This window comes from Halichoerus grypus, chromosome 5 (genome assembly GCF_964656455.1).
Source record: "Halichoerus grypus chromosome 5, mHalGry1.hap1.1, whole genome shotgun sequence".
Classification (NCBI taxonomy): domain Eukaryota; kingdom Metazoa; phylum Chordata; class Mammalia; order Carnivora; family Phocidae; genus Halichoerus; species Halichoerus grypus.
Genome location: NC_135716.1, coordinates 71229778 through 71241941, shown reverse-complemented (window position 1 = coordinate 71241941; position 12164 = coordinate 71229778). Strand labels below are relative to the sequence as shown.

General features: G+C 45.9%; 1 protein-coding gene across 4 annotated transcripts in view; it reads right to left on the bottom strand.

The window, feature by feature from the left end:
- Positions 1 to 12164, bottom strand: part of NSMAF (neutral sphingomyelinase activation associated factor) — a 68581-nt gene that overhangs the window by 13624 nt on the left and 42793 nt on the right. For all 4 annotated transcript variants that reach the window (XM_078072366.1, XM_078072367.1, XM_036088292.2 and 1 more), the window contains 11 exons: positions 11634 to 11676; positions 11153 to 11316; positions 9542 to 9650; positions 7959 to 8017; positions 5400 to 5467; positions 4548 to 4615; positions 4002 to 4125; positions 2665 to 2748; positions 1366 to 1516; positions 855 to 957; positions 605 to 714 (listed from right to left, as the gene is read on the bottom strand). In XM_078072366.1, the coding sequence (XP_077928492.1) occupies positions 605 to 714; positions 855 to 957; positions 1366 to 1516; positions 2665 to 2748; positions 4002 to 4125; positions 4548 to 4615; positions 5400 to 5467; positions 7959 to 8017; positions 9542 to 9650; positions 11153 to 11316; positions 11634 to 11676 (1083 nt within the window). The remainder of the gene's footprint in view (positions 1 to 604; positions 715 to 854; positions 958 to 1365; positions 1517 to 2664; positions 2749 to 4001; positions 4126 to 4547; positions 4616 to 5399; positions 5468 to 7958; positions 8018 to 9541; positions 9651 to 11152; positions 11317 to 11633; positions 11677 to 12164) is intronic.

The window sequence follows — 12164 nt, the reverse complement described above, 5'->3', positions numbered from 1 at the left end:
CTCAAATAAATAAATAAAATCTTTAAAAAAAAAAAAAAAACCATAAATCTTCCAGATGATCAGGAGGCAACCATGCAAATAAATGTAAGCAAATACAGTGAATCTTCACGATACACTAAGTGGAAAAAAAAAAAAAAAAACCCAAATGGGCAGACTAGTTAATATACCTACAACCTACCCTCCCAATCATAAGAGGGCACACCTCCAGGACAGAGGAAGGAGTCCTTCAGGGAGGAGAACAGCGGGGGTGGGGTGGGGTCGGTGGTGGGAGGAAGATCATTTTCACTGTAATTCTTTATTTTTGTGTTGTTTTTGGGTTTCTTTAAAACTATGTGCATGTATTTTTAAAACAACGATTCCAGCTTTCACTATGGTTTTTAATTCTCCACGTGGAAGTTAATGTGCAAACTTCCTTTTTGGAGGCAAATGTCTGTTAACATCAATCTCAGTCCTGAAGGACCCAAGGTGCTGGAGGGGAACGTTGACAGCGTGGAGGGAAATGGTGGGTTTTCTGCCTGGGAAGAGTATGTTTCCTGATGGGAAAAGCAGGTTTGAGTTCAGCATTTTAGGAAGAAAGGTGAAGTCAACTGCGTTAACTGCTTACCTGTGTGGCCCTGTATTCTCTCACTGATTTTTCCTCCGAGCAGGTCCCAAACGAGCAGCTCACCAGACTGACTTCCAGATAAAACAGAATTTCCATCCCAGATAAAGCATCTGCAAGCATGATTTAGAAATAATCATCTGATCAGTCCTCATGAAGGAGGGGCTGTGTTACCCTGGCCAAAGGAAGCCCAAACGACAGGATCCTGAACTTGCTGGTGCCTGTCTTTCCCCTAGTAACTCAAAAAATATACCTCTGGGGCTCGTCTGAAGTCATAGAAGAGATGAGCATTCCTGTCTGCACATCTATGACGTTTAGAGAGCCATCTTCCCCCGTGCTGAGGACGTGACGACTGTCTGTAACGAGGTGAAACGGCTTCAGAAGTCGGTTGTAGGTTATTCTGACATTTTATCTCTGGCATAACATTCACTTTCATGCTCCTCAGGCTACTTGTACTGAACCGAAGACTCTCCTCTCCTTGCAATGCTTCTAAGACACTTGGGCTGGTGACCCTTTGGTGTGAGCTCATATGCGTCTTACAACTTAATTTCTCTGGTGAGCAGACGAATTAGGAACAGTGTCCACTACAGCTTTTCTGTGGGTGCAAATGGCACGAGGATACCATACTGTGCCACGAGGCAGCCTCACACACAGGCAACACTTCTATTGGCAGACTGTTCTCCTTTTTACATTCTCCTTGTTTATTTTAAAGTAATAATTCCGATTCCCCCCATTATCATCTGTATTAAAAAGGATCACACTACCTGGGCTAAAAGCAGTATCACATACGGTCCCTGAATGGCATGGGATCTGGTGCAATACGGTGGCTGTAGTGAGGTCCCAAATATTCACTGTGCCTTCTTTGGTGCCTGAAACCAACAGTGTACTTGCAGCATTTAAACTAATCGTATCTACCTAAGGAAGAAAACACAAAGTATTCCCTTTAGAATTACGGTCATTAGCGGTTTCCCTAGGCTGACTGCACTGTCGGGGCCCGATAAAGGTTGAACTCGGCGGCACGGTGTACTGATGTGGCTCATGCAGATGTGTTTCAACATCGCCTACTGAATTATATAAAAATGAAATTCTTCATATGCTAGTGAATAAAATGAAATACTGGTAGGGTAAATGTAATGCTGGATTCTTTTTAAGATTTATTAATGTTTAGAGAGCGTGTGCGAGAGCGAGTGGGGGGAGGGGCAGAGGGAGAGAATTTTCAAGCAGACTCCCCGCTGAGCGTGGAGCTGGGCATGGGGCTCGATCCCACAACCCATGAGATCACGACCTGAGCCAGGAGTCGGAGGCTTAACTGACTGAGCCATCCAGGCGCCCCATTTGCTGTTTTAAAACAGCCTAAAATTGGCAAGGTTCCGAATGATGCCTCTTAGGAGTTCTAAATCGTACCACGGTGCCAAACGGTCTGAAGCACGGCTGAGCCGTGATTACCGGAGGGCGCTGGGAAAAGCCGGGGATCTCTCAAGGTTGTGTTTGCATGCCCCCCGGGAGTCACAGACCGCGTAAGTATTTCTCAACCTCAGCTCGTCTGTCGACCGGGCGCATCAGGCACCAGTTGGCCCCCTCGGAGAAAAGGCAGTCCTGTCGGCTCTAGTGGGACATGTGGCGGGGGACCCAGTGGGGCCGGCACGGGCGAAAACAAGGTGCCGCTCGTGTGTGCCTGCGCGGGCCACCCAGACTGTCGGAGGGCGGCACGCTGGACAGACGGCCCCTCCTCTCGTCTGTGTCAGAAAACACGAAAGACGATGCCCCGAAGAGTTTGAGGGTGTCCAAATAGTCAGTGTCATACTCGGAAACTGGTATTTGGGAAATCTGATGGGACGGTAGGTAATTCTCGGGGAAATGGCAAGTTGGAGGGGAAAAAACAACAACAAAGCAGACCTGGAAACCCCAAGAGTCGAGTCAAAGAAAAGAACGGAGAGCACATGCTCTCCTCCGGTAAGCAAAATAACATGAAACAACAAAATAACCACACAGGTAAAACCCCCCGCCGCCACCCTCCCCTGGCCTCAGGCTCAGCTCTGGAGCAGTGCTGTCGCCGTACTCACGCTGACGTCGTGCTCCAGCTCAGCCAGCACGTCAAACCGCTGTCTTCTGGTGCATGTCACTTCCGCGGCAGCACCCGACCACACCTGCGGGGCGATGTATTGCAGGAGGTATTTGCAAACACTTAGAACGGAAGCATTTCTAACACATTCAAGAAAAATGCTCGGGACCAACCGAGCGCCAGTTAACGTACTTGCCACCAAAGAAAGCTGTGGATGCTTCTGGCGCCCGTGCTTTTATTCCCGCCACAGGCGCTCACCGAGTGTCAGCTGCACCTGTGTGTCTGTTTCTATCCTTAGCACCTGCTGTTGCGTTCTGTGGTGTTTGTGCGAACTAAGGCAACGTGAGTGCAAAGTGTTGTAGTGTCTGGTAATGTTTTGAGAAGACCTAAAAAGGCAAGTCACCAAAAAAATTACTAAACTTTGGTGTAGGCAAGAAAATTTTATCTGTAAGAATGGGGGAGATCCTGAAAAACTCTTGAAGGAATTCTAACAGTTTTAGGTTCTTGTTTTCTTTTCACATAAATGCAAATTGGAAACCGAGGATGATGAATACTGGTGTGGTCTTCGCAAGATGGTTGTGTAGGGTCCCAAAGAAGAGGCCAAGGATGGCCCCACATCAATAGAATGGTGAATGAAAGTGCACTTATATATCCGAACTTGAAACAAAATTCTCTTTTCATGATTCCCCACTTTAACTTGACATTTTCTGCTAGTTCCAACTGTGTGAGATAAAGAGGGGCTGCTACTGTATACAGCTGGCTCTTGAACGATGCGGGGGGAGGGGAGGAAGGGCCCCGGCCCCCAACTCCATGCAGTTGAAAATCTACATATAACTTGGGACTTCCCCAAAGCTTCCGTGCTAATAGCCTACTGTTGACTGGAAGTCTTACAAGTAACATAAACAGCTGACTAACGTATTTTGTGTTACATGTACTATATACCGTAGTCTTAACAATAAAGTAAGCTAGAGAAAAGAAAATGTTAAGAAAATCATAAATTTACAGTACGGTATTTATCGGCAAAACTCCATGTCTAAGTGGACCTGCGCAGTGCAGACCTGTGTTGTTCAAGGGTCACCAGTATTTCTCTGTAACTCTGTCTCGTGAATTCCACATCATTCCAACCCCCAGGTGAGCACACAGTACAAAAATGGGGAAAACTTCCTATTGAGAAGTACGCATGTTGAAAAACCACAGGCGACAGCGCTCAGTATCTTTACAGATCACGACACACTTTGTGAAAAAGAGTGAAATGACTGAGCACATTAACAACAGGTGTAGAACGGTTTACAATACTTGCAGTATCCAAACACGTGAGGTTAGAAATTCGCTACAAACCTTCACCGTGGAGTCCCACGATGCGGAATACAGTCGGTTGTCATGCCAACAGATCTTACTGACGGCGTCGTCGTGTCCCATTAACGTGTCCTGGCGTCTTGCAAATGCTATAGAGTAAAAATAGCTAACAGAAAAGAGAATGAGAACTATTAAAAAGCATCCCAGCCTAATTTTGAGACTCTTAAAAACATATTCAAGGAATATTATGTTGTTTAATTCTGTACTAAGACTTATTAGAATTACAAAGTACTTATTCTCATGTTATTAAACCAAAATACTCAATATCTGAATTTGAAACTAGAAATCTCCAGCTCTGGCTCATTTGTGTTTTTACCCCAGGTTAAAACAGTGAGGAAAACAGAGTCCAATGGGAGAAATTATTAGATTCAAATAATCACAGTCAAAGCCACCCTGATCTAAGATCTGTTCCTTTCTGAAAACAGCGCAGTGTCCCGCCAACAGAAGCCCTGTCCTTTCCTGCCTTCTGCCCACAAAGACAGCTAGGCCGCGTGAGGAATTACACCAGGAGCACGCTCAGATACATACACGTTATTATCCCACGAAGAACTTACGACAGTGGCATCTCCTGGCAGAAGTAAACAAGATGACAAAGCCTGAAATACAAATGGTTTGACATTAATTATTTACAATAATTAGTAAATCCTTCACACAGTAAAACTACCTTGTAAAGCTCCCCCCCAAATTAATGCTCAAATTCCATTTATTTTGGCCTTCCTTGTATTTGGGAAGTTTTTTTTTTTTTTCTCAACTGGCTAATTCCAGATGCTTAGTTTCTTCCTAAATGTAAGAAAGAAAGTCAAAGCGTGTCCAGGGCACATGGATCTAGCCTGAGGATTTCTGGATGGTCCTCACGGCCCTGGGCTGGAGGAACTCCTCACACGGGTAAATCGTGAGGGGAGGGTGGGCTGAGCCTCTCTGGATTACGGACTTCCACGAGTAGGGAGAACTTCCAAAATTCTTTAGGGACTTCCAAAACCTTTCAGATGGTTTACATGAACAATAAAATGTGTTTTTTCAGAAGAATTGGTTTTCTAGTATTTGGGGTCCTATTCACTCAGAAATGCACACATTATTTAAAAAACAGACACGTTTAGTTTGACAGTTCCAGAAGAGGAAAGATTTATTAAGGGGAATTCTACTGGGTGGCACTTCTAGTTTTCTAGGCTACAAACAAAATCACCGTATTTTGAGAAAGAGGCACCCTGAAAAATTTTTAAATTGAAATTAGAAGTAACGTCACTGAGGCATTCTGTAGACACCACACAGGAATAAACCCAGTTGCTTGGGGAGAAACGAAATGCCATCATGTGTGTGTATAAAACAAACTGCTACATGAATTTCCACCATACCACTAGTTTAAAATTAAAATGAACTCACCATATTTGAAAACGATATACTTCTTTGTAGCATTTTGGATTCCTTGGAGAACATCTTCAAGGTAGAATCTGATTTAATGATGAGAAGGCAAACACATGAGAAAGATTTCCTAGCCCTTATAGAGGACAAACAACCACGGAGGAGAGCAGGAAGCTGGAGCGGGCGGTAGGTGGGGCCAGAGGATCTGGGGCCCCATCCGGTCACCTGTCACCCCACAACAAGGAAACCGATGCGTACCCAGTCCAGGCCCAGCACACTGCTCACATCTCAGCATGACTGAATCCGGAGCAGGCCTAGTCACTGCTCAAAGTTAAAGAGGAGGGGCGCCTGGGGGGCTCAGTCGTTAAGCGTCTGCCTTCGGCTCAGGTCATGATCCCAGGGTCCTGGGATCAAGCCCCACATCGGGCTCCCTGCTCCGCGGGGAGTCTGCTTCTCCCCCTGCCTCTGTCCCCCCCCCGCCCCCCCCCCGCTTATGCTCTCTGAAATAAAGAAAATCTTAAAAAAAAAAAAAGTTAAAGAGGAGTAAAATAGCAATTTTAAATAAAAGACAACAAAAATCATGGCAATAATTTTTTTTTTTTTTTTTAACAAATAGCCCAATTATGGTGTGATACCCCTATCCTGAATTAGCGTTTATGAAGCAACCACTGACTTCCTAAAGAATAATAAAGTAGGGATTAAAATTTCCTTCCCTAACAGAAGCTTAAAAAGTGTAGCAAAAAAATCTCTTGGGAACCAAGAGTTGCGAAAATAACAATGGGCTCTGAACATCCCATATTTGAAACAAGTAACACATTTCCTAATTTGTAAACACACAACATGATAAAGAAAAGGTCAGAATGAGCTTGAAATAATTTCTTCTGTAGAGTAAAATTTAACATTTCGACCTCGTTTTTGCAACACCAACACAGGCAAGTCCTGAGACTTTATCACGCTGAAACACTCTCCAGCATCAGCTTGGAAACAAAGTCCGAAGAGTGAACACAACGTGACCGGAACTTTACCCTGTGGGGCATTCCCAACTCGGAGCCTCTTCGCCACCGTGCTGCTGACTCCAAGGAAGTCAGCATTTCTGATTCTGATCAGGCATTTCTGAGTCGTCACCACAAAGTTTACTGCAGCTTATTAATTTGGGGCATCTTACAGAAGGCCGTAAGCCAGCCCAGGGTATAGGGACGCTGTTCTCAAAACCGAAGATTCCGTGCCCGTGCTAGAGGTGAGCCTGACCAAAGCTCGCCCGAGCCAGGCTCGCAGCTGATGAGCCCCCCACGTGCCCACGCAGTCCAACGTAGACCGCGGACGTGAGGAAGGCAGGCCACCCTGGGGTGACGATCAGCACAGGCATAAGTCACTACTACAAGTTACTGACAGAGAAAACAAACAGAAAAAAACCAAAGGCTTTTGACTTAAAAAAAAAAAAAAAGAACCCTCTTTCCTCTTCACTTGGTAAATTTACAAAGAAGGGATGCCATGCTTAATGAGCGTCAGGGGTTTAAAGCCTCGAGGCTCCCCAAACTCATGGTTTACAAGGTCATCCAAGTACAAGAGACTGAGGGACTTAAACCCTGGCAGAAAAATCCAGCTAAGAACACAGGCTCTGCTTAACGAGAAAGCTTTAGAGAGAAACTGCTTTCACGACGAAGCATTCGGTCTGGGGTTCCGATGCGGGCACGTTCGGCGGGCAGGATCCTGCGAGAACACAGACTGCTTCCCTCTGTCAGCATCGTCTTGCTGACCCCAACGGGGCCCAGTGTGCGTCCTGCACGTCAACTTCCTCTGGCCTACCGTAGAACCATTATCTATGCTTTGTGGAAAAGTCTGTTTTATGCATCCTGAGGTCGTCCTTGGAAGAGCAAGGAAGGACATGCTACAGATAACAAACCACCATCACAGACCCGAGAGCAGTACCTCTGAGTCCTCTGGAAGGGCTTAGTCGGAGAGCACCATTTCCAGACTCAGTCATTGAAACACATGATCTCCTATGACGAAGGCTAAAGGACAAGTCCCCTCAAAAACAGCCGGCTACTCACTCTGTCAGAGCCAGTTGTCTTAAAGCATAAGCGGGATGACTAAGGTACAATCTGATAATGTAGAAGAACATTAACAACGCATGCACTGGATTTCCAGCGAAATTCGACAACACACACCCTGAAATATATACCGCATGACACAAGTGAAACACTGAACAGCAAACGTGCACTGGCCCGTGGCCCAGCGCCCCGCGTCCTGGGGCACCCCGGCTGCACCCCGCAGCCGCCGGGCACGCTCTGGGCTCGGGCGGACCCGCAGGGGCGTGCGCGCCTCCCGCCAAGCAAGGGGCCGGGGAATAAGCTCTTTCTGCCCTGTCCCTGAGTTCCCGGAAGCCTCAGCAGCAACAGAAAGGCATTCTCGTGATTGTTTTTGGCAAACTACAATGACGTTTTCTGTCAAATGCCACAAACTGCTCAGAGTCCGCTTTACGTGGAGGCGGCGCGCTCAGGTGTAATCCTTGACCGAGAGTTAAGAAACGTGGGAACTTTGTGGTTCCAGGTAAACCACTGCTCAGGCAGGAAAACATACCTTGTGAGGTTGTGAAGACGGAAGACCCGTTGCAAGAGACCGCTATTCCAGTAACCGCCCTGTTTAAAGACAGAGTTTTATACGTTACCAACAGCCATGTGCTGAGACACCTCTTTCAAGTCCTTGATTTCATTTTACCAAGTTTCTGTGTTTTTTTTCGTCACAGCCTGCCTGCTGGATCTGTCCCGCACATATTACACCTGCCACGACCAAATCATCATTTGGGAGCTTCGAATTTTGTTTTGGTATGACCTGTGGCCAGAAACCATTCCCGTTCTCGGCTTCCCTGGCTGCCATATTCAAAGTCGAACACCTTCCTGACAACTGGAAATCTGCTTCTCCTTCAATTTCACCTTATCTGACTATCCCCAAATTACTGAAACTCTTCTTTACAAGCACTTCCCTTGCTTTGCTGCTGAATCAAATTTACCGGGCATCTGTTCAGTGATGATACCATTGTCTGGGTCTACCATTTCCTTTCACAGGTTCATTCATGTCTACACTGCCTAGGATGATAAGGCCTCTTTCTATGTATCACTTAGAGAAGTTGAGAAAAGAAAAGCCACTGTTATTTTTTTTTTTTTTAAAGATTTTACTTATTTATTTGAGAAAGAGAGAATGAGAGAGAGAGAGCATGAGAGGGGGGAGGGTCAGAGGGAGAAGCAGACTCCCCACCGAGCAGGGAGCCTGATGCGGGACTCAATCCAGGGACCCCAGGATCATGACCTGAGCCAAAGGCAGTCGCTTAACCGACTGAGCCACCCAGGGGCCCGAAAAGCCACTGTTATAATGAGTAAGGTGAACTATGTATTTCTTTGCAAGAGGCTGTGCTCTGATCCGGAGCTATAGATCTGAAGTAGACTGGGACATTCAGACCCACCCATGACCCCTGGTGTCTGTGACGTCAACATGTCAGACAGGATGTCTATGGCCATGGAGCAGGCCAACGGGCTCATCTCTGAGCCTGGGTTTTCTCATCTGTAATAAGGATGGCTCAGGGGAAGTCAGTGCTTCTGAAGCCTTCCTACCAAAAGGTGTGACTATCCTTAATGGCAGAAGTCTGAACACTCATAACCCCTCTGGGTCTGACAGCAAGCCCTTTTTTTGAAAGTACAGGTATTATTTTTAAAACTCCTGTGAACTTAGCCCTTTGACCTCTTTCTCTCTCTCTCTCTCTACACATATTTGTTATAATTTTTTAAAAGGACACATTTTCCCCTATAATACCTGTGAATCCAACACTTGGGGAAGATACACCATGTTTCTCCCATCAAAGAGTTGAGGGGCTGTGAACCCCAGTTTGAGAGGCAACAAAACTACGTGCTGGCCGCAGACCCCATCGTGGGCTCTAGAAAGACCAGGGGTAGAAATGACAGCATGGAAGGCTGACAAAAATCAATTTTGTGCCAAACTTTCCCTTGCCACATTGACCTCACATGGCTGATCACTACAGACATTTTGGGGGGAGAAAAACCAATCAAGACAACACTGAAAGAGAATTTCCACCCCCTTGACTCCACTTAAAACACACGCTCCAGGCCAAGACCCCAAGTTTTACAAGGACGGCACAGAGGCGTTCTTACTCTTTGTGGATTTTATATTGCTCATGTAACTGCAGTTTGGTGATGTTATTCCAAGCCAGGCTTTTGCTTTCTTCGGTCAGGTCTTCAAAAGACTCTTCACCTGGAGAGACTACATTGAATTGTTGCCAAGTGAGTCAACGGAAATATTAACAAGCACCACAGACAACAAGCATCAGGGTCACAATATTTTCTATTAAAATCAAACGACCAAGGAAACACAATGTCCCACTGAAATATAACTACTCTGAAATGTACTTGGGAGCTCCATGTTTGTCAAGGGAAAATGATAAAATGTATAATCTAAATAACATATTGGGAGAAAGATTAAAAAGTATCTTTGAATACTGAAGTCTTTTTATACTCTTATCAGTGTTCCCAAAGTTTTCACTCAGCCCCTGCCTTAGGAGCTTCAGGAAACACAAGACTGAGTAACATTTCCTTGTCAGTAATGGTTGCAAAAGCCTGACCATTCTCTACAAATGCTGAGGTTTCATTTTGGTTTTGAGGGGGAAAAAGCAGACGTGTTCTGAGCTATAAGCGCCCTGGCCAGGACGAGGGAAGCCGTCCCTCCTGTCTTCTGAAGGGCTGGGGGGCAATTGCTCCTTAGTATAATCACAAGACAGTGCTATGAGCCTGGTGACTAAGCGGGGCATGGGTTTAAGAGGCATCACAAGATAATCTTATGGTCTTTATGACTGAACCCCGTGAGGCATTATCTTAGAGAAGAACTCCTGGCTAGCCCTGGATCCTGGGCCCCCGAGAGCTATTCGTCCAGGTGTGAGAGATACTCTGCTCTGGGCACCTACGAAGTCCCTGGGTGCATGGAACAGATAGAAGTATAGATGATAAGGAGTCATGGGACTTTGCTCCCAAAGTTCCACATAGTGTCAGACTCCTCCTGGGAGCCTGGGGGCTTGAGGCTGTCCTATGTGAAATGTGAAACATGCATAACTGGATGAAGGGGAGTATTTCTTCCTCCTTCTCCAAATACTAGGTGTGACAACAGGGTCAAGTTCATTTTAGCACCCAGCACAGGCCGGGAACACAACAGAGACTCTGTAAATGTTTGTCAGATGACGAAGAGAATGAATCAAATAAAGAAAACAAAGCACGGTGAATTCAGGATCTGTATGTGGGGCAGGACGAGGAGAATGAGGGATGGAGGAAGTTGTTTCTGGGAGAGAACAGGGGAGAGCGGGGCCAAGGGTGACCGTGGGAGCGGCATGGCCAGGACGGGCCAATGGGAAAGTGACCAGCTAAGCATCAAACACTGGCTTGGAAAACCACAGAAAAGGAGAAGCAGAACAACAACAACAACAACAACAACAACAAAATATTGCCAAGTCTCATGTAATAGGAGTAACACTACCGGGAAATAAAAGTAACTTGATTTTCTTTAAAATCAGCAGTTAAAACACAAAGGGAACAACAACAAAAACAGGCTTGTCGAGTTGTTGTTTTTCAGGAGAACTGCAGTCAGATGCCCAAACACAACCACCTCTAGGCCACATGACAATTCATGGCTCACCTACTCTTCAGAATCCTCAGGAACATCTGAATCAGAAAAGAGAAACCAAGGGTGCTCACATTTACTCTCTTTACAAAACTTACCTGGAGAATCTGCCACGGGAGCATTATGACTGCAGGTATGGGAGAAATTCTTAAACTTTGGGGTGATCCGTCGAGGATGTGGTGTCACAAAGAGCTGTTTTGGGGTCTGGCCAAACTCCAAGATTTGGGTCAGCATGGCTACTTTCTCGTCAGGGTCCTCGATGCTTTAGGACAGAACACAAATAATGCAGTGACCCACGAGGTTCGAGTTCCCCGAGAGCACAAATGTCAAACAATGCTGCTCAACAGGAGAGAGGTTTAACTCTCAAATAGTAACAGCGACTACGTGCCAGGGCTGTGCGAGCCTCACCACAGATCTTAGAGAATTTTCTGAGGCTCGGTGACTTACCTAATGGGGAAAGCAAGATATAATTCACTGTAAAATTTCCACACCTTCGTATGATCAAAGAGCTGCATTCATCATTTAGACAAAGAGGTATTTCGTAACTCAAGTAGAAACTCCTTCTAGACGTATAGGTACCTGTTCAAGTCTACGCCTCCTTCGTAGGTCAGGGGATGAAATACTGAAAAAAAAAAAAAAAAGGAGATGAAAAACCCTCTTGAAAGAGGTACTGTGTGGTTATGATTGATGCTCTGCACAGAATCTTAAAAACTCAACAACTTTATACTTCTATTCAAAGAAAATGATTGTCACTTTGCAAAAAAAGACTAATAGAAACCAACAGCAATAAATATCAACCCGAGGGGTGCCTGGGTGGCTCAGTCGTTAAGCGTCTGCCTTCGGCTTGGGTCATGATCCCAGGGCCCTGGGGTCGAGTCCCGCATCAGGCTCCCTGCCCAGCGGGAAGCCTGCTTCTCCCTCTCCCACTCCCCCCCGCTTGTGTTCCCTCTCTCGCTGTGTCTCTCTCTGTCAAATAAATAAAATCTTTAAAAAAATAAAAATAAAAATAAATAAATATCAACCCTAGTTATCTTTCGCTGAGCAGAAATCCAACTGGCAGGTGAGACAGCCTCTTATCTCCAGGTATCTGCCCCCAGGGGAAGCGCCAAT